General features: G+C 46.1%; 1 protein-coding gene and 1 long non-coding RNA gene across 2 annotated transcripts in view; one reads left to right on the top strand and one right to left on the bottom strand.

Moving 5' to 3' along the window:
- Positions 1 to 16,406, top strand: part of LOC119484000 — a 32,574-nt gene extending 16,168 nt beyond the window's left edge. Inside the window, exons 3-5 of the long non-coding RNA XR_005205888.1 lie at positions 14,362 to 14,499; positions 15,059 to 15,257; positions 15,812 to 16,406. This is a non-coding gene — a long non-coding RNA (uncharacterized LOC119484000). The remainder of the gene's footprint in view (positions 1 to 14,361; positions 14,500 to 15,058; positions 15,258 to 15,811) is intronic.
- The window catches only part of LOC119483999 (zinc finger protein GLI2-like), a 67,231-nt gene continuing 46,245 nt past the window's right edge, over positions 1,306 to 22,291 (bottom strand). Inside the window, exons 5-14 of the mRNA XM_037762556.1 lie at positions 21,547 to 21,729; positions 15,059 to 15,240; positions 14,353 to 14,586; positions 14,148 to 14,258; positions 11,159 to 11,302; positions 9,956 to 10,105; positions 9,242 to 9,406; positions 8,416 to 8,694; positions 5,352 to 5,700; positions 1,306 to 5,221 (exon numbers count right to left, since the gene is read on the bottom strand). Of these exons, the coding sequence (XP_037618484.1) occupies positions 3,090 to 5,221; positions 5,352 to 5,700; positions 8,416 to 8,694; positions 9,242 to 9,406; positions 9,956 to 10,105; positions 11,159 to 11,302; positions 14,148 to 14,258; positions 14,353 to 14,586; positions 15,059 to 15,240; positions 21,547 to 21,729 (3,929 nt within the window). The 3' untranslated portion in view covers positions 1,306 to 3,089. The remainder of the gene's footprint in view (positions 5,222 to 5,351; positions 5,701 to 8,415; positions 8,695 to 9,241; positions 9,407 to 9,955; positions 10,106 to 11,158; positions 11,303 to 14,147; positions 14,259 to 14,352; positions 14,587 to 15,058; positions 15,241 to 21,546; positions 21,730 to 22,291) is intronic.

The raw sequence follows: 22,291 nt of genomic DNA, 5'->3' as shown, positions 1-22,291 counted from the left end.
ACTTATCAGTCTTGACTTGGGACTTTTTTGGGACTTTTCATTCTTGACTTGGGACTTGTCAGTCTTGACTTGGAACTTGACTTGGGACTTGTCAGTTTTGACTTGGGACTTGACTAAATTTGGGACTTGTCAATACTGACTTGGGACTTGTCAGTCTTGACTTGGGACTTGACTCAGGACTTGTCAGTCTTGATTTGGGACTTGACTAAATTTGGGACTTGTCAATACTGACTTGGGACTTGTCAGTCTTGACTTGGGACTTGTCAGTCCAGACATGGGACTTAAATTGGGACTTGTCAGTCTTGACTTGGGACTTGTCAGTCTTGACTTGAGACTTGACTTGGGACTTGTCAGTCTTGACTTGGGACTTGACTCGGGACTTGTCAGTTTTGACTTGGGACTTGGCTCAGGACTTGTCATTCTTGATTTAGAACTTGACAAAATTTGGGACTTGTCAGCCTTGACTTGGGACTTGTCAGTTCTGACATGAGACTTATATTGGGACTTGTCAGTCTTGACTTGGGACTTGACTCAGGACTTGTCAGTTTTGACTTGGGACTTGGCTCAGGACTTGTTAGTCTTTATTTGGGACTTGACAAAATTTGGGACTTGTCAATATTTACTTGGAACTTGTCAGTCTTGACTTCGGACTTGTCACTCCTGACATGGGACTTGTCAGTCGTGACCTGGGACTTGTCAATCTTGACTTGGGACTTGGGATTTCAATACTAACTTGGGACTTTGTCAGTCCTAACTTGGGACTTGAATCGGGACTGTCAGTCTTGACTTGGGACTTGACTTGAGACTTGACAGTCTTGACTCTTGACTTGACTTGGGACTTGATTGCAAAGACATGAAAACAATTACTTGGTCCCACTGTGGGAGGAATTAGCATTATGTAGCCTTGTTATAGTGCTGCAGTCTTGACTCGGGACTTATCAGTCTTGACTCGGGACTTGTCAGTCGTAACTCGGGACATGTCAGTCTTGACTTGTTCTAGGAGGAAGTAGCATGATGTAGCTTTGTTATAGTGCTTTACAACCTTGGATGGAGGTTTGGCTGAATATAAACTGTGATTTTGACACAACAGATGGCCGTTTTGTTTCTCATATCCTACCAGTGCCGTCTTTATTGAACCAGGATCGTTCCCGAAGCTTAACCGAGTTCTTCTTTTAACCACAATGATGACGACGTAGTTGAGTTGTAACCCAAACTGTGACCTTTCCTGAACCCTAACCAAGTAGTTTAGTTGTCTAAAGCTAACCAAACAACATATTTTATCGTTCACTTGGAAAACACCTCAGAAGCATCTTCATGAAGGACAACACGAACCATGTTTGTTTAAAAAAATCAATGTCAATATTGTATTTCTTAAAAATGTACAAATTATATTTACATTCAACCAGCACAACGAACTGGTACAACAATGTACAAAAGAAAACAAAGGTCGATCCTCTCCTCCGATTTATGCATGGGTTCATATAATCCAGTCACAGATCAAGTCTCTGATGGCCGACACTGAGACGTCACCGTTAATCTCAGCAGCAATGCAGCAATCAAATAATGGCTCACTGAGGACTGTAAAGTTGAAATGATGATGGAGGAAATAAACTCTCCTCGAGCAGAAATGACCAAAGTTCAGATCAAGTAATTTACAGTGTAAAACAAGTTGTTGTGTGATGGTACATTCCAAATATGCAGATATGCATTTACACATTTTAAATGTAATCATATGCACGGGATGCATATGTTTTGGCTGAGCCAGGCACTTAGTAAACTGATCTTACCGCTGACTTGTACAACTGAACTGTTGTTTACGTCATATTTACTACCTAAGGCAAAACAAAAAAATACCCCAGAAATATGGCTTTTCAAAAAGATAGAAAACTGCCATTTTAAATAATGAAGAGACTGTACAAGGAAACAAGCGTCACACACTGCAGCCAACCCGTTCTCATTCCCAACGCAGAGCAACTGACGTAGGATTAATAGCGTGAGAGTCCGATAAGGGCGGACAGGAGGGGCCGGTGGACGGGTCAAACAAACAGGACTTTCAACCAAGAGGCCGCTGTTAGTGGCCCGTGTGAAACTAAAAGTAACGTTGACTTGTTTTAGTCACGTGAGTCCTTAGGCAGTCGCTAGTCACTTTACTTCTTAGGCAGTCGTAGTCACGTGAGTCCTTAGGCAGTCGGTAGTTACATGAGTCCTTAGGCAGTCGCTAGTCACGTGAGTTCTTAGGCAGTCGGTAGTCACATGAGTTCTTAGGTAGTCGCTAGTCACGTGAGTTCTTAGGTAGTCATTAGTCACGTGAGTCCTTAGGCAGTCGCTAGTCACTTTACTTCTTAGGCAGTCGTAGTCACGTGAGTCCTTAGGCAGTCGGTAGTTACATGAGTCCTTAGGCAGTCGCTAGTCACGTGAGTTCTTAGGCAGTCGGTAGTCACATGAGTTCTTAGGTAGTCGCTAGTCACGTGAGTTCTTAGGTAGTCATTAGTCACGTGAGTCCTTAGGCAGTCGCTAGTCACATGAGTTCTTAAGCAGTCACTAGTAAGGTGAGTTTTTAGGCAGTCGGTAGTCATGTGAGTCCTTAGGCAGTTGCTAGTCACGTGAGTTCTTAGGCAGTTGCTAGTCACGTGAGTTCTTAGGCAGTCGCTAGTCACGTGAGTTCTTAGGCAGTCGCTAGTCACATGAGTTCTTAAGCAGTCACTAGTAAGGTGAGTTCTTAGGCAGTCGGTAGTCACATGAGTTCTTAGGCAGTTGCCAATCGCATGAGTTCTTAGGCAGTCGGTAGTCACGTGAGTTCTTAGGCAGTCACTAGTAAGGTGAGTTCTTAATCACTAGTAAGGTGAGTTCTTAGGCAGTCGGTAGTCATGTGCGTCGTTAGGCAGTGGCTAGTCATGTGATTCCTTAGGCAGTCGCTAGTCAGATTGCCTAAACCTGTGTACCCCTTGCATCTGTCTCCGATGCCGAGGGGCATCAACCAAGCGGCGGTATTTGACGAGTTTGGAGTGAGAACGGGTTGTTTTGGCACACAGTCACATCAATTTTAAGTCTATTGTGCACTGAAAAGTTCTGCCGGAGAAAATAGTTCGCTACGACATTGAATCAAGGAACTTGCTCTCTTCTGCCAGAGCAGTCATCAACGAGCTCATGTCCCCAACGGCCATGTTCCCCGTCCCCGCCGGCACCGAGGGCAACGTCACCGAGTTCCTGGGCGTTGTCAGGCGAGAGGAACTCTGGGACAAGCTCTGGAGCAGACCTGGACTCAGGGTTCCCGACATGAGGCTGGAGTGATCCCCATCGTCCAGCATGCTATCAAAGTCTATCTGCCCCTGCTCCAGTGCTGCGTTACAGTCTACAGTCCCGGAGGCCTGGTTGTTGCCTGGACTGGGAGGAGGTACAGTCACCACAGGAGAAACATAATGGTCCAAGTTCCCATTGGGCTCAAATACTTGAATCTGCCCTGTGTAGTACAAGGCATTGTCATCAGAGTTGTCGCTGCAATGAAGTGTTAAAACTCCACTCGGTAATTTGGAAGCAACATCTGGGGTAACGTTACTTGGGTGTCTTGTTTGCTGCATCACTTTTGGCCCTGAAAGGTGCAGGTTTAGAGATTTAGGTTCTGTTGGTGGCATTGGCTGGAGATGGCTCCCAGTTTGCAAGGGATTCTGGGAGGTCACGTTACAGTTCTGCTGCTCTGAAATCATTAATCCATCACAATCCTCAATTTTAACTTGCACAGGCTGAAATCCAGCATCAGCGAAGTGCATGTCCGCAGTCTCCATGTCAACTGGTCCCTGTTTGCATGTGAAGCTTAGCATGCTCCCGTTGAGTGCTGTAGTGTTATTACACGGTGGATAAGTGGTGTTACCGTTCTTATCATAAGGACTGATGCCTTTGTTGAACCTGTACTGAGAGCTAAGTGCTTCATTGAGATTTGATGACTGCTGGAATCTCAGCTGCTGGAAGCAGTTTGCTCCTGGTTCAGTATTCAGCTGTTTGCATCTCTGCTGCGTTGTGTTAACAAGGTTCTGAATCATCTGCTGGTTGGAGCTGAGATTGTTGTGCAAAGATCCAAAGTTCTGGTTTTGCTGGAGGACAGCCAGGTTCCCCCGGACCTGTAGTTTGGAGTAGTGCTGGCTGGCATCCATGGGTCCCAAAGAGACTTTGTTCCACTGGGCAAGTAAGTTGGATTTACTGTCCCTCGGTGAAGATGGACACATCTGTCGATGCTGCACTGGACCCATGCTGGCCATCCTTCTCTGATAGTACAACTGCTCCTGGAGACCGGGGTTTCCTTTGAAATCTTGATTTGTTGACACTCTGTTGTTGTCAGTGCTGATGTCAGGTAGGTCTTCTTCAGGGATGTCATCTGTTATCATCCCCATGGTGACGTTCTCCGAAAGGCTGGGCGGTCGCAGGCTGTAAGGGTAGCGGTGGGGACTACCATCCGGTCGCATGCAGCCTTGCTGGGATAAATGTAGGCTATCTGCTGCAAGAGGCGGATGGGGCTGCATGGTCACCCCTCCACTCAGCGTGCCCATGCTGTTGTAGCGCTGCATTTGTGGCTGGCTAGAATAATCTATGGCCACGCGTCTCACAGGGTCGCTGGCTCGGCGGGAGATGCTGGACGGGAACTCATGGGGCATCAGGCTCCGCGTGGTATAGCTGCTGTACTGCCTGGAAGGCAGGCCTTTGTTGGTGGTGGAGGATTCCTGGGGGTCCCCGTACAGTGCTGTTTGGGTCTTCAGACAAATTCGGTCCATGTATGGAAGAGGCGTAGGCGGTGCACCTCCAGTGGCAGCGGCGTATTTCGCCTTGAGGCGGTAGTGCTGGGCTGGGGTCAGGCTGAGAGGGCTGGGTAAACCCCTTCCTCCGCACCCTCCTGCTCCTCCGCTGCATCCCCCACACTGGCTGGCCTGACTGGAGCGCCGGGACATGTCTGCGGAGATGGGGTCATAGGAGTCGGCAGAGCTAAGGTTGCTGGGGCGGTTGGCACCGAACTGCGAGGCCTCGAGGCTTGAGCGCCGACTAGAGTAGCAAGGGGAGATGCCTGAGGAGCGGCGGCTGAGGGTGTAAACTGAGCTCAGGGTGCTGGAGGTGCTGTCACGGCGCTCTGAAAGGTTTTCCAGCAGAGTCGTTTTACCAGAGCACAGATCACCAAAGCCGGAACCAGGGAAGGACACCGGACCACCACCCATACTTGGACTCTCCAGGAGGGACCCTGTGAATGAAGACAGTACACAGACAAATTTAGCAACTAGCTGGTGGACAAGGGGAACATCTAGCAGCTAAAAAGTGTTTCTCAGGAGTTGGTGGAGACCAAACCAGCTTGTTCAGCTTTTCCCACTCACCGCTTGCTGGTATGGGTGGGAGCTTGGTGCCGAGGACCTGGGGTGTTGGGTTGCTGGCCCACCGACACGAGTCCCTCACTGTCTTCAGCTTCTCCTTCTTCAGATGCTCCAGGCACTGGCTGGTGCCGAACTGCTTGCGGAGGTGGAGACCCACCACCGCGACCCCGCCGGTGGAACCCTCACAGCCCAAGGACTCCACGAAGGGCAGGTCGTCCAAGGTGCTGAGGTCCCCCAGGCTTCCCCCGCTGTGCGCCGCCATTTCTACTCCACTGTCATTGTTGGTGGCACTGCCAAGTGGTGATGGTTCGCTGCTACATGATGACTGACCGCCAGGGCTGGACTGATACATCTAGAAAAGAGAAGGATGGATGGAAAACACAAGAAAGGGAGTGGGGGAAAGATAAAAAGAGCATGAGAGAAGCAGATCGTCCTAAAAAACAGTTTGTCCTAACAGAGCAGAAGTGGAGCAGTGGTGAACATGAAGAACAGCTTAATTGTAAATAATGAGTGTTTTTTGGGGGATGGGGTGAAGAGGTGGGGGGTGCACCGCAGATTACAGACTATCTTAGTCTGTCTGTGAATTAGAAATGTGCAGGATGAAAGGCTGTTTGAGCCAGAGAGCCAGAGAGCCAGAGAGCTAGGCCAATCATCACGACATGTGATCACGTTTCTTTCTTTCCAAAAACGGAGGAGCATTTAGGTGAAGCTTTGGCACCACGTTGACAGTTAGATTTACAGTAAAAACCACCTACTTTACGCATAAACGAAGATAAAAGGTCAGATTACACTAATATTCTCAAAGATATCAGGCTCATCATTTGACATTTTATTAATATTTACTCACACTAGTGTAAACATTATGAATAATCCCCCTTATCTCTTACCTTAGAACAGGGCTCAGCAACCTTTACTATCAAAAGAGACATTTTATAAAATAAATAATAATCTGTCCGGAGCCGCAAAACATGTGATCATTGTGATGAAGGTAACACAGTTTATAGTCTAAGTATAGAGTATATAAGTCTAATGCAGTGAGGGCCAAAGAGACAATGTACTACGGAGTATTAGGGCCACACTGAGGGAAACAACATCTGAGATTTACACAATAAAGTCAAAATATTACGAGAATAAAGTCAGAATATTACGAGAATAAAGTCGTAATATCACGAGAATAAAGGAATAACTTTACGAGAAAAAAGTCGTAATATTACGAGAATAAAGGAATAACTTTACGAGAAAAAAAGTCGTAATATTACGAGAATAAAGTCATAACTTTACAAGAAAAAAGTTGTAATATTATGAGAAAAAAGTCATAACTTAACGAGAAAAAAAGAAAATAACACGTAAAATTACTACTTTATAATATTATGACTTTATTCTCTAGATCTCAGATTTATTTTTTTTCCTCAATGTGGCCCTAATACTCCGTCTACTACCATAGACCTACAACAATGATAAATAAAAATGAAAATGTAAACAATAAAACAGTTATTCATTTCCATGTTTATAAATCCACAGGGAGCCGCTGGAGAGGAGCTGAAGAGACGCAGGTTGCTGACCGCTAACTCAGGACAATAACGGTTACATGTATCTCCCTGAAGCCTCGGCTTCCTCTCCGTCTCTAATATATTCACAGCTAAAAAGCGGTCTTGATCACGGCGTGATGGTCGGCTCTGTTTGCACAGAGCGCCGAAACCAATTCCCCGTGTTTGAATATTAATTGAGGAGTGTCTTTTATCCCGTTCAGGCTCTCTGACAGGTGTTTGATAGGTCTCTACTGGAGGTTTAAACTGCCCGTGTGTCATAGATGACATGCAGTGTGAGTGTATTATAGGTTAACGACTTCATGTAAAGATGAACCCATGATGAAGTTATTAAAGAAAGGCCAACAAATAAATACTATTATAATGATAAGATGATAAAGACATGAGTACGTATTCTTTTACATAAATAAATAAATACGTACATTTAAAAATGAATGAATACTTTTACATTTTAATTTTGAATATATTTTAAATAAATAAATATATTTTAAAATGAATGAAAAACAAATAAATAAATAAATAAATAGATAAATAAAAGGGAAAATTAAATAGGAAAGTAAATAAATAAAGACCAGCAAATAAATACAATTATAATATGATAAAAAAACAAACATGATTAAGTACACTTTAAAAAGTAATCTGTACAAAAACAAATTTAACAATCCTAAGATGATGAACATGATTACGTATTTTTTTTTTAAATTAATCTGTAAAATAAATTGCAGCTGATGATGAAATGAGGACGGAAGCTGCAAAAATTCAAAATAAATAAAATAAATTTGCTATTAAATGTACCAAAAATAATATTAAAATTGAAAAAAAATAAATGTATTTATTTAAAAACGAATGAATGTATTTAAAATTAATTTTTAAATACATTTAAATAAATAAATAAATATATATTTAAAATTAATGAAAAATAAATAAAAGGGAAAATGAAATAGGAACGTAAATAAATAGGGGAATTAATACAAAAGTAAATATATAAAGAAGCAAATTAAAATATAAATATTTTAGATCTTTTAATTAATGCAAACTTTTATTTTTAATATTATATTTGGTACATTTAATGGCGTAAGAAAATAAATAAATAGCTACTGTAGTTTCCCAGGGAGAGCTTCAGCGTTAATTTTCTGTCAGCTTTATTTTCTAATGGTCATTATCTTATGATGAACACAAGAAAGTAAATCTATTGTTCTTTTTTGTGGACAGTATTCGTCTACTCGTGTATCAGGAGCTGCCAGATCCAAGTAGCACCAAGTCCTTCCATATGTTTTACTGGTCATTATGTCGTTTGGGAATGGAACTGTTTATTTTGATGGAGTCAAATGGCGAAAGATGGTGAAAGATATGATAATAAGCTATAGGTGAGCTCACCTTAGCAAGGTCTGTCCATAAGGAAAGTCAGAACAGGGAGAGAAATGAAGACAATCAAGCAGCGAGCAGAAGAACGGCGTGCTGTTGTCACAATAAAAGGCAGAATAGTGAAGTTAGTACGGAGAAAGGTAACGCCATCTCACCACAGAGGTTTCCGTCTTGATGGATTTGACGTGCAGGTAGTCCTCCACGCCTCTGGGGGAGCTGTTGTCGGACATCTTGTCCTCCCTCTGGATTCGGTCTCTGTGACCCGCCTCGTTCTCGCCGTTCTCCCTGGGCGCCGGCGGCCTCGGCGGCATGTCGTTGCGCTGCTTCTTGGTGACGTGGGCCTCCGGGCCGTGGACCGTCTTCACGTGCTTCCTGAGAGAGCTGGGGTCGGTGTAGCGCTTGGTACAGCCGGGGATCTTACATACGTAGGGTTTCTACAGACACAAAGACATGCACAGATATTGATTCAAGTTGATGCTTCTTAAATACCAAACAGAGAGTTTCCTGTGTCAATTTAAAAACCAAAAACCAACATGGAGACGGTCAAAAAGTAAGATGGAGACGGACAGTTTTTGTCCTCATTTCTAATCGCCGGTCGTCTCTTTATTATTCTTTGGTCTGCACACAGTAAACGTTGGCGTCCAGGTTTGTGTGTATGTGTGTGTTGGTGCAGTGACGGTGATGGATAAGCAGCGAGCTGCGCCGTCTGCAGGTGGTCCCGCTCGGCGGGGCGGCGGAGGAGGGGGAGGATGTGCATGATTCGCCCTAATGCATTGTGGGCCGTGGCGCTCATTCTGTCTACACCTCATTACTTACTCACAAACGTGTGCAGACAGACCACAAACATCCACACCTGTACGGAGGCAGCGTCTTAATACAGATATTAAGGCCACAGACAGGATGTGAACTCCGGTCACTTCCTGTCTGCAGCGGTTCGTCTCTCTGCGTGAGGGGAGGACAGTGTTGGTGGTGAAAACGCACCTCGTTGGAGTGCGTCCGGTTCTGGTGTTTGGCCCGGTCCGAGGCGTTGGAGAAGGCTTTGTTGCATCCTTCGTGCTCGCAGACGTACGGTTTCTCTCCGGTGTGCGAGCGCAGGTGTGTTTTGAGGTTCTCCAGACGGGAGTAGGCCTTAGAGCAGCCCTCGAACTGCAGACGGACACCAAAGAAACACATTCAGTTATCATTTTTACCACCAAAAAGCTTGTTTTTATCATTATTATATTTTTAAATCATGTAGAGAACGCACCTTAAAGTGACGGACAAAACAGCACATTTACTTTACATTATGCTCTATTAAATACACTCTGGGTTTCTATTAAATACACTCTGGGTTTCTATTAAATACACTCTGGGTTTGTCTCCTGTCGATCAACATTTTTAACAATTTCAATCAATCAATTAACCCAGAAACATAATCTGCAGATGGATCGATATTGATAATAATCAGCATTACTTCTCATTTTGTTGTACCCAAATGTAAGTACTTGTACTCGGTCTGAAAAACAGTGGTATCGGTGAATCCCTAAGTGCAATGAGTAGAAGACGAAAGACATCTTCCGTCCTGCCGTCCCCGGGGGGGAGGAGGGGTGTTTCTGTGAGTAAAACTACACGTATGTGTGCAGAAAAACATGTTGGGTGTTTAGAGCGTGCGAGCCCGGCGCCCTCCCGGGGGGGGCGAGGCCATCCGTTACCCACCGTGCACTTGTGTGGTTTCTCCCCCGTGTGCCGGCGCATGTGAACCACCAGCATGTACTGAGCTTTGAAGGGCTTCTGCTCCCGCGAACACTCGTCCCAGCGGCACACAAACTCCTTCTTCTCGCCGTGGATGTGGTCGTTATTGATGTGCTGTGGGACGCACACACACACACACACACACACACACACACAGAGAGGAAGTGAGGGAGTTGTCCACTAAGAGGCTCTCATGTTGTTCTCGGCCGGCTTTATACTATAGAAATCCATCTTATCAGTGTAACTCTCAGAGGGAGGCTGCAGACAGCTCTCACACTAATTAGCTGAAATTCAAATACTCACATTTAAAGTTTTATTTTCTTAAAACAATCTGCAGAGTTAAGTCAATTTGACTTGATGCTATTGAAGCGACTTGTCTTATATTATTATCATTATATTATTATTATTATTAGGGCTGTCAATCGATTAAAACAGTTAATTGCATAATCAACATATTTTATTTATTTATTTTTAATTTATATTATTTTTTAGTCGTGCAGAAATAAATAAATAAAAATAAATAAAAATAAATAAAAATAAATAAATAAATGCAAAAATAAATCTCAAAATTAATAAAATAATACAAAATAAATAAATTGGAAAATTATACCAAGGAGTAAATAAATAATGGAATGAAAAAAAAGATAAATAAATAAAGAAGCACTTTAAAATAGAAATATCAATTAATGTCACATTTGATCAATTAATTAATGGCTACATTTAATTTATTAAATTGATTTCCAATAATAAATATATACATATATTTACATAAAGCTGCATATTTGCCCCCTTATTAAATACTTCCTTTAAGGTACATTTTGAACAGATAAAAAAAATGTGTGATTAATCACGATTAACTATTTTAATCAATTCACAACCCTAATATTTACATTTTATATTTTTACTCCACTATTTGATTTGACAGCTTCAGTTACTAGTTACTTTGCGTATTCAGATTATTAATAGAAATTACATTATACATTGTGATGTATTATCACAGTTTAAGTTAATGAATTAATAAATATAATTCAATAATATAATATAGATTATTCTGCATAATGAGTACTTTTGATACTTTTAAGTATATTTTGATGCTGGAGGAGGAGGAGGAGGATCTGAACTGATGATGATGATGATGATGAAGGTCAAACACGACCAGAGCCTTACATGGACCAGCTGCTCTTGCGTGTCGTACTCTTTGCTGCAGGCCTCCCAGTGACAGTTGGTCTCGTAGACGGCCTCGGGCTCCTGCTTACAGTCGTCCCGGTCCACGTCATCCTTCAGGTCCAACGAGCCGCCGCGATGATGGTTCTGTGGACGGATCAAACAGCGTCAGTGTTTACCGAGAACATCTGGAACCGTTTACTGTCGTTATAGGAGTCAGGTTCATACAGTATGTTTGCGCTGATATGAAATTACAGATTCATCATCCGTCCCGCTTCACTGCAGTTAAAGAGGTCGCCGAACATTTGTTTTGACAACCTGGAACCACTAAGAACACACATGTGACTCGTGTTTATAGCTCCTGCTTCTCTTCTTGTAATCACACAACCAGAACCAAACACAGAGAAACCCACCACGTCATCGCTGTGTTTCAGTCAGCAGGGTCGGGACACGTTTCAGAGTCAGTCTGCAGGGTCGGGACACGTTTCAGAGTCAGTCTGCAGGGTCGGGACACGTTTCAGAGTCGGTCTGCAGCGTCGGGACACGTTTCAGAGTCGGTCTGCAGCGTCGGGACACGTTTCAGAGTCGGTCTGCAGGGTCGGGACACGTTTCAGAGTCGGTCTGCAGGGTCGGGACACGTTTCAGAGTCGGTCTGCAGGGTCGGGACACGTTTCAGAGTCGGTCTGCAGGGTCGGGACACGTTTCAGAGTCGGTCTGCAGGGTCGGGACACGTTTCAGAGTCGGTCTGCAAGGTCGGGACACGTTTCAGAGTCGGTCTGCAGGGTCGGGACACGTTTCAGAGTCGGTCTGCAGGGTCGGGACACGTTTCAGAGTCGGTCTGCAGGATCGGGACACGTTTCAGAGTCGGTCTGCAGGGTCGGGACACGTTTCAGAGTCGGTCTGCAGGGTCGGGACACGTTTCAGAGTCGGTCTGCAGGGTCGAGACACGTTTCAGAGTCGGTCTGCAGGGTCGGGACACGTTTCAGAGTCGGTCTGCAGCGTCGGGACACGTTTCAGAGTCGGTCTGCAGGGTCGGGACACGTTTCAGAGTCGGTCTGCAGGGTCGGGACACGTTTCAGAGTCGGTCTGCAGCGTCGGGACCCGTTTCAGAGTCGGTCTGCAGGGTCGGGACACGTTTCAGAGTCGGTCTGCAGGGTCGGGACACGTTTTAGAGTCGGTCTGCAGGGTCGGGACACGTTTCAGAGTCGGTCTGCAGCGTCGGGACACGTTTCAGAGTCGGTCTGCAGGGTCGAGACACGTTTCAGAGTCGGTCTGCAGGGTCGGGACACGTTTCAGAGTCGGTCTGCAGGGTCGGGACACGTTTCAGAGTCGGTCTGCAGGGTCGGGACACGTTTCAGAGTCGGTCTGCAGGGTCGGGACACGTTTCAGAGTCGGTCTGCAGCGTCGGGACACGTTTCAGAGTCGGTCTGCAGGGTCGAGACACGTTTCAGAGTCGGTCTGCAGGGTCGGGACACGTTTCAGAGTCGGTCTGCAGGGTCGGGACACGTTTCAGAGTCGGTCTGCAGGGTCGGGACACGTTTCAGAGTCGGTCTGCAGCGTCGGGACACGTTTCAGAGTCGGTCTGCAGGGTCGGGACACGTTTCAGAGTCGGTCTGCAGCGTCGGGACACGTTTCAGAGTCGGTCTGCAGGGGTCGGGACACGTTTCACTGTCAGTCAGTCCTAATTTTCTAAAAAAGTCCTCACTTTCTAAGAATGTCCTAACTTTATAAAAAAGTCCTACGTTTTCAAAAATGTCCTAATTTTCCGAGATGTCCTCAGCGTCCCAAAAGTGTCCTTACTTTCCAAAATGTTCAAACTTTCCTTAAATGTCCCTTATTAGCATGTCCTCACTGTCCATAAAGTCCTTTTCACTTTGACAGAAATGTCCTCACTTTAAAAACGTCTAAAACTGAAGTTGTCCTCACAGAGACAGTTGTATGAGAGCACACATGTGAGACATGAACTGACACACAGCTCGTCCCCGGCTTCCTGTACACCTACACACACACCTACACACACCTACACACACCTACACACACACCTACACACACACCTACACACCTACTGTGCACACAGCTACACACCCAACGTGCTGACGGCAGCATGTTTGTCTCTGCCCCGTGCACGCTATCTTCATTAATTGTGGCGGCCCCCAGACGCCGCCGCGCTCCTCCGTCCTCATGCATCAACACCTCGCTGCTCGCTGCTTGCTGCTCGCTGCTCGCCGCTCGCCGCTCGCTGCCGGAGAGGAGCCGCAGATTTGTCAAGAGGAGAGAAAAAGCTCCTCAGATGACAATAAAGCCCGGCCGATAACTCATGAAAATGAAGTGCCGTGGCACAGTTTACAGTGGACGGGGGGGACGGAGAGGGGACGAAGGGGGGACTGAGGGGGGACAGCCAACGAATGGATGCTAAGCTCTTATCAGGGGGACTTTTTCTGTTTTACAAGCGGGTCACGAGAGGCTGCGTGGGGCCCCTGGGGGCCACAAGTCACGCCGTGGATCAGCAGTAACCGCAGGGCGTGATCACCACTTTACAGACATGTCCTCACGTATGAAGACTGTCCTTCCTTTGGACAATGTCCTGTCTTTCCATCATGTCTTGATTTTTTCTAGAAATGTCAAAACTTTCCAAGTAATATCCCGACTTTACAAAACGTTCTGGCTTTCCAAAACTGTCCTGACTTTACCAACATGTCCTCACATATCAAAACTGTCCTTTCCTTAGACAATGTTTTGACTTTCCAACTGCTTTCAAATGTCTTTCTAGAAATGTCCACAATTTACAAAAGATGTCCTCCCTTTCCAAATAATGTCCAAACTTTACAAAACATCCCGACGTTCCAAACACTGCCCAAGATGTTTTGACCGTCCAACAATGTCCTCACTTTATAAAATGATGATGAAATGACGAGGATCTGAAGTTTCTCACCAGACAGTCTGTCCTCACTACATACAGGACAATAAAGACATTTATTATTGTCTTTCATACCGGTGAACAAGGAGACAACGGCCTCAGTCCGTCTACTTCGATCTTGACCTTTGACCTCTTGGTGATCATGGGGTCGACCGAGCTGCTGACTGCCAAGTCGCCGCCGTGGTTCTGAGGAGAGGAGATGAATCAGAACCGCTCCGCATCAAACACAATCAGAGGACTTCCTTTAGAGAACAGTAAACATCATGACGTGTGTTTTTACCTTCGCCAGGTCGCTGTTGTGGGCGGCGGCGGGCAGCGAGGAGAGGCCGAGGCCTGACTGACGGCCGCAGAACGAGGGCGGAGCCTGGATGAGCGGCGGCGTGTGGCCGAAGGCGCCGAGCCCTCGCTGATGAGAGAGCAGCTGCTGGTACGCCACGGGGTTGATGGGGTGAGGGAACGGGAAGGACGGGCTGTGGGGAGCGAGGACACAAAACGCCAAGGTGACCCTCAAAAGGTGACCTTCAGATTCACATCGGACCAGAGGGAAGGAAATAAGGATGTAGGGAGGGAAGCAAGGAGGTAGAGAAGGAAAGGAGAGGGAAGGACGGGCTGCAGGGAGCGAGGAGACAAACACCGGGACGCTAACGTGACCTTCAGATTGGGATTAACTGGGATTATTTGAGGAGGAAGCAACGGAGGAAATATAAGGAGGCAGAGAAGGAAAGGGAAGGAAATAAGGAGGTAAGAAGGAAAACAAGGAGATGAGGAAGGAAAGGGAAGGAAATGAGGATGTAGGGAAGAAAACAAGGAAGTAGGGAAGGAAAGTAGGGGGAAGGGAAGAGAATAAGGATGTAGGAAGGAAACCAAGGAGGTATAAAAGGAAAAACGAACGAAGGAAGTAAGGAAAGGAAGGAGGAAACGAATATTAAAGGTCAGAAACAAGGTGTGTCTCTCCAGGTGACTCACCTGAGCCCGCCCACTGACAGGTGACCGTAGGAGCTGCTGGCGGCCGAGCTGGAGCGCGAGTTGTTGATGTAGGCGACCAGCGAGTTGGGCGAAGTGCGGATCATCGTCTGGAGGTCGATGCTGGCGTCCGACAGCGGCGAGATGGACAGCGCCCTCTTCCTGCCGAGCCGCGGCGTCAGTCTGGAGCCGGAGAACCGCGACACTGTGGACGATGCAAAGGTGAGAACTCCATTACCCAGAGAGCTTTGCTCCTGCTGCCACAAATACAGAACATGTGGATTCATCCGCCGCTGAAAATAGTCCCTCGAACCCTAACCCTGAAAAATATCTGTCAAATATGGAAAACATGATCTGTAAAAAATCTAAAAATACAGAAAAATTCTGTAAAATATGGAAAAAATTCTGTCAAATATCTAAAATACGGAAACAAATCTATAAAATATCTAAAATAAGGAAAAAAATATCTGTAAAATATCTAATATCTGCTGCCACAAATCCAGCACCACATGTGGATTCATCCGCCGCTGAAAATAGTCCCTCACAAACGCCCTAGTTATTCCTCCATCTGTTTCAGGTAATGATCAGAGTTTGTAAATATTAAACTACATATTTATGAGCTCTTTTTAAGCCATAAAAACATCAAAGTTTATTTGTTTTAAAGCTCCTGTATGATTTTAAAGGTGTCCACAGAGAGCTGGTGTTAATGTGACAGAGGTGATGAATGCTGCTCCTCTTCCTCCCCTCTGACTCTCTAAACACTCTCCATCTAAAAGAACGACTCCTGAGATCCAAACAGTCGCCTCCTCGTGTCACACGCCGCCGTTATTTCAGGATGGAGGAGGCGTGATGGATGCCGCCGCAGCCTCCCCGCGACACCCTGAACCCCCGACGGACGCAGAACAACCATATCAACGAGCTCCACGTCGACTCACAGCTGATCCACAAAACAATCTGTTCACGGTGACGGAGACTGAACCTGACGGAGGAGAGATCACGGAGTCCCCACGCGGCACAAAATCCACCAAAACGAACTTTCTTTAGGAACATCAACAACTCCCATGATCCCGCGCTGCTTCACGGAAAGAACTCTGTAAAATAATATGGCACTTTATGCAAAATCATATTTTATAAACTGTCTTTCTGCAGTAATTTACTGTAAGTTACTTTTGTGTCTCTACAAATATTATTAATTACTCTTAAAAACATTTAACCACATGCTTAATAACAAAAAACACATAGAGTGACGACTGATTTCTGTAATCTCACATTTCTTCTTTCATGTAATCTTAAATTATTTGTATTTTTAAAGATGAACTTTTAAATATCTAAAACTATAGAAAGAAATATCTGTTAAATATCTAAAAATACAGAAAAGATATCTGCAAAATATTTAAAAATACAGAAAAAAATATTTGCAAAATATTTAAAAATAAAAAAAATATCTCTAAAATATCAAAAAATATGGAAAAATATCTATAAATATAAAAAATACAGAAAAAAAATTCTATAAAATATCTAAAAATACGGAAAAAATCTGTAGAATATCTAAAAATACAGAAAAAAAATCTGTTAAATATCTAAAAGTACAGAAAATATCTGTAAATTATCTAAAATACGGAAACAAATCTATAAAATATCTAAAAATATCAGTAAAATATCTCTCCTTCTTGTCTGTATGGAAACCAGTGCGGCTCTGACATCTGCCCACATGTGGCGACCCCATTAACATTCAGACATAACTAATCAATCTCCCCTCAGTAATGAGTTCAGATTAACATCAGCCAGTCGGATGGTAAATGAGGGCGATTTACAGAGAATTGATCTCAACGGCGAGGGAAACGTATGCAGAGCGACCGGAGCGATCGGATCGATCAGAGCGATGAAATGAGATTTAAGCAGAGACGACTTCCTGTTTGTTTACTGGAGTTCTTTCTAATCAGTTACTCTGTTGATCAACGGTCCAATGGTAACGGTCCAATGGTAACGGTCTAACGGTCCAATGGTAACGGTCCAATGGTAACGGTCCAACGGTAACGGTCCAACGGTAATGGTCCAATGGTAACGGTCCAATGCTAATGGTCCAATGGTAACGGTCCAATGGTAACGGTCCAATGGTAACGGTCCAACGGTAACGGTCCAACGGTAACGGTCCAACAGTAACGGTCCAATGGTAACGGTCCAACGGTAATGGTCCAACGGTAACGGTCCAATGGTAACGGTCCAATGGCAATGGTCCAACGGTAATGGTCCAATGGTAACGGTCCAACGATAACGGTCCAACAGTAATGGTCCTACGGTAACAGTCCAATGGTAACGGTCCAACGGTAACGGTCCAATGGTATACCTTTAAGATCTAAACATGCTGTATACAGCCAGTAAGTGTCTGTAAACTCTGCCACCCTGGACATTATGACAACCGTTATAAAGAACGTGTTCGGGAGCCGAAGCACATCTGGCGTGGATCAAACTTCCTGTCACAGTTCTTCCTCGCCGTCTGATCGTCCCCACCGACTCATTCTGCTTTGTTTGCTTTCACTGGCGTCCTTAATGACGGGGGGCTAAAAGGTTGTTTCTAAGTATATCCTCCGGTACAAATCTCTAACATATGTCATCTGTTGAGAGACTTTCGGCGGGCGGCGGTGGCGTCTCTGTCCTGGGACATATGGAATTTGAATGATGATAAAACAAATCCACAGAAGAGGAAGAACATCAGCGCTGCTTCTCCTGGGACGTCTCAGCTCGCCAGCTTTATTACCAGAGACATTACCGTTCAGGAGGCTGCTGTCAGGGGACGCTAATTTGGACATTTAAGCAGCTAAAGTTGAGCTGCGGTTGACGGTGATGGTGGCGTTAGGGAGGGAGGAGGGGGGGTGTGGCGGATCAGGTGTGTTTTTTAGTTAGTGGCGATGGCGATGGCGATGGCGATGGCGGCGGCGGCTCAGGACCAGCAGCCGTATTCATCTCTGTTACTTCCTCTGACCTCTGGGGAGATGTGTTTATTAATGTGCCACTTCCCCTGATAAATGGACCAATGGAAGAGCCCGGCTCCACTCGCTCGCCTCCTCCCCGCCGCCGCCTCCTCCGTTGTGATTTATATGAGCGGCCGCCGCTGGGAGGGTTTGGACCGGTGTGCTGCAGCCCCCCCGCCCCCTCCGAGGCCCTCGGTGCCACTGTGGTCTGTACGTAACTGAACTGTTGGAGAGCAGAAGGCGGCGGGTTCAAACGACGCCACAGCTGCTGCTGGGAGGAGAAGAAGAAGAAGTGCTCCGTCCTCCTCCGACCGGCAGCCTAAAGGACCGTACCGCTGCTTTTATCTGCAGTGCATGCACGCACAAATACCGTGCACGATTGGCAAACCTTTTCCCAAAGCAGCACACGGAGGAAGCAGGAGCGCTTCAGAACGACGGCATAGATTTAACGTGTAAATAGACAGGAATTTCCCTTTTAACAACGTGTTATACGTGCGTTCTACTCAAGTCTTTTCAAAATAAAACTACTTAGTTAGGTTTAGGAAAAGATGGTGGTTTGGGTTAAAAGAACTACAGCCGGCATTATTTGATCCACTTTGTTTTAGTATTTATTTTATTAATTATTATTATTTTATTTTATTATTATTTTCTTTATTATTATTATTTTTTTTAATTAATTTGTATTATTATTATGACAGCTTTATTTGCAACCTTTATTTAATTGTCTTTGTTTTTGTATTTTATTTTATTATCTATTATTTTATTTATTATTATTATCATTATGATTATCATTTTTTTTACTTCAATTTACGGCCCTATAACCCGTCAAACTGTTATAACCCGTCAAACTGTTATAACCTGTAGTGATGAAGTGACATAAAGGAAGTGAAAGGAAACCAGAGGTCACTTCCTCTCCTATAGAGGTCACTTCCTCTCCTCTAGAGGTCACTTCCTCTCCTCCAGAGGTGTAGAGGAGTAAAGCGTTTGTCCACTTGGCAGCTGAAGCGATGTTTCCTCTCACAGTCTCAGTGAATAACTTAACGATGACATGGTGGCGAGACGGAGCCAAGCGTTTGTTTTGGCCTCAGCGTCTGCACAGCGTCGGGGACGGCTGGAGACAAAGTTATGACAGCTTTAGTGCGCCGGGGCTGAACGGCGTCTCGCTGCTGGACGGCGTCTCGCTGCTGGACGGCGTCTAACTGCTGGACGGCGTCTCGCTGCCGGACGGCTTCAGCTGCTGGACAGCGTCTCGCTGCTGGACGGCGTCTCGCTGCTGGACAGCTTCACACTGCCGGACAGCTTCACACTGCCGGACTTCCTCTCGCTGCCGTACGGCGTCTCGCTGACGGACTTCCTCTCGCTGCCGGACTTCCTCTCGCTGCCGTACGGCGTCTCGCTGCCGGACTTCCTCTCTCTGCCGGACTTCCTCTCTCTGCCGGATTTCCTCTCTCTGCCGGACTTCCTCTCTCTGCAGGACTTCCTCTCTCTGCCGGACTTCCTCTCGCTGCCGGACTTCCTCTCGCTGCCGGACTTCCTCTCTCTGCCGGACTTCCTCTCGCTGCCGGACTTCCTCTCTCTGCCGGACTTCCTCTCTCTGCAGTACTTCCTCTCTCTGCCGGACTTCCTCTCTCTGCCGGACGGCGTCTCTCTGCAGGACTTCCTCTCTCTGCAGTACTTCCTCTCTCTGCCGGACTTCCTCTCTCTGCCGGACGGCGTCTCTCTGCAGGACTTCCTCTCTCTGCAGTACTTCCTCTCTCTGCCGGACTTCCTCTCTCTGCAGGACTTCCTCTCTCTGCCGGACGGCGTCTCTCTGCCAGACGGCGTCTCTCTGCCGGACTTCCTCTCTCTAACTTTCAGGGTTTGAACATGTATTTAGTTTCAGTCCAGATCTTGTTTTCTATCTTTTCCTTGTGCAGACATTTCCTTCATTGTCTTCTATGTGGCACCGATACGTGGCGTCCAGAAATATAACCGTGAACAGGAAGTGACAGTGAGCAGAGAGAGAGAGAGGACGTTAAGCTGTTGACTCTCTGGCGTTCATCATCAGACATGGCGACCCCTTTTAAGGTGCAGAGCGGAGAGCGCCGGATCAAAAGCAGGCGTTTATTACAACGAGTAGACTAAAAGAAGCGCCCGTCGACGGCGTTCACTGGAAATGTCACGGCGCCACAATAAGTCCTGGGTGTTTATGGAGAAGTGCTGGCTCAGGGAGGAATGCGGCGCTACCTGAAGGCCGTTTGAAGTCGTTGGACATGAAAAATGTATCCAAGGCTTTTTTTTATTCATACGCCTCTCCTGTGATCTTTGTTTCATCATCCACCTGGACCCCGACGCACCTGAGAGGAATCTCATTCTGCTGAACCAGAGACGGAGCACGGTGGCCACCTCGCCACGAGCTGCCATTCAACCTCCCTCCTAACGAAACGCTTAACGAAGCACGGCGAGTGTTATCTTCAGTTTCCTGTAGTGTTGAGAGAAGTGTCTGTGGTTGTAGAAGGAAAGCCTACACACAGTTTGGACATCGTCTTTTGATGAATTACGGTACTTAAAGAGCCGTATTTGCAGTTTCTCTGGCCTGCAACACCTGCACAATGTCACTGAAAGCAAATCACGTTTTAAAAAAAACAAAAGCTGATGTTCTCTTTCAGTTTTCTGCGACAGTAAACTGGATATAAATTTGGTTTCAGTCCGAAAAAAAATTATATATATTTGTTTTATTTAATTTTTGAATGGTTTTATTCATGTTGTGACATCTCTGATTTATCTGGTAAACAAACACAAAATAATGAAACTATTTCTAAAAGAGAAAGAAGCTGTTTAAAACGCATCAACTGTGTTAGAATTAGACTGATGGTTGAAAAGTGTTCTGCAAGTCACAAGTAAGTCTCAAGTCTTTGAACTCAAGTCCCAATTCAAGGTTGACGAGTCCCAATTCAAGTCCCAATTCAAGGCTGACAAGTCCCAATTAAAGTCCCAATTCAAGGTTGACAAGTCCCAATTAAAGTCCCAAGTCTAGTTCCAATTCAAGGCTGATAAGTCCCAAGTCTAGTCCCAATTCAAGGCTGACAAGTCCCAATTACAGTCCCAGGTAAAGTCTCAAGTCCAGTCTCAAGTCCCAATTCAAGGCGGACAAGTCCCAATTACTGTCCCAAGTCTAGTCACAATTCAAGGCTGACAAGTCCCATTTCAAGTCCAGTCCCAGGACTAGGCCCAAGACCAGTCCCATGTCCAGTCCCATATCAAGTCAAGTCCCAAGCCCAGTCTCAAGTAAAGACAAAATAAGCGATTAGAAGATGTCGTATTGTAATGTGCGTAATCATAATGGACACTTGTATAGACAAAACGATTCATTGCTCAATCTGAGAACTAATCAGCTAATTAAACAATAATTAAAGTCATTTTTAGTTGCAGTCTGAGATGAATGTTTCTGGAGGTGTTGGAAAACCAGACAGGAAGTGTGCTGTAAAACGAAAACAAGGAGCTAAAAGAGGCTGAAAAGCCCCCGTGATCTTTGAGAGTTTGTTCCCAGAGTTACTCACCGTCGATGGGGGTGATGTAGTCGGACAGGTGGGCCCCGGCGGTGGCCCCGGCCCCCTGCATGAGCAGCTCGCCGTAGGGGCTCCGGTGGCTCGCCATCAGGTGGTAGTACTCGGCGGGGCTCGCCCCGGGATGGGGGGGGGGCAGGCCGAACAGCCCGCGCTCCTTCAGATGCTCATGGGCCACTGTGGAGGAGACAGAGGAGGGAAGGGGTTAATGACTGGAGGGCTGAATTCCTGGCGTGTCCCGCCTCACGCTGAGGAGATCCCTGAATGGAGCGAGGGGCCGGCGGGGCGGGGTCACTGATGTGCAGCGGCCCGTGGAGGTGCTCCCACCCCACCCCCACCTCGAGGCCTCAGGGAGGAAATATCTGTTCACCACAGACGCTGCCGACGCAGTCTCTGTGAGGTTCGTCTTTCCTTAAAAGAGTCAGGGACAATCATCAGGGTCAGTCCCCCTTTCCTCTGCTCCTGTAGACGCCGGTCTGCAAACCAAACGCCCCCCCTCTTGTCTACCTTTCCTCTGCTCCTGTAGACGCCGGTCTGCAAATCAAACGCCCCCCTCTTGTCTACCTTTCCTCTGCTCCTGAAGACGCCGGTCTGCAAACCAAACGCCCCCTCTTGTTCTAACTTTCCTCTGCTGTTCCAATTCCAGTCCCAAGTCCAGTCCCAAATCAAGTCCAAAGTCAAGTCCCAATTCAAGGCTGACAGGTCCCAAATCGTGTCCCAATTCCAGTCCCGATTCAAG

Source organism: Sebastes umbrosus, chromosome 24 (genome assembly GCF_015220745.1).
Source record: "Sebastes umbrosus isolate fSebUmb1 chromosome 24, fSebUmb1.pri, whole genome shotgun sequence".
Taxonomy (NCBI): Eukaryota; Metazoa; Chordata; class Actinopteri; order Perciformes; family Sebastidae; genus Sebastes; species Sebastes umbrosus.
Note: the sequence above shows the minus strand (reverse complement) of the source record. Positions and strands in the feature narration are given on the sequence as shown.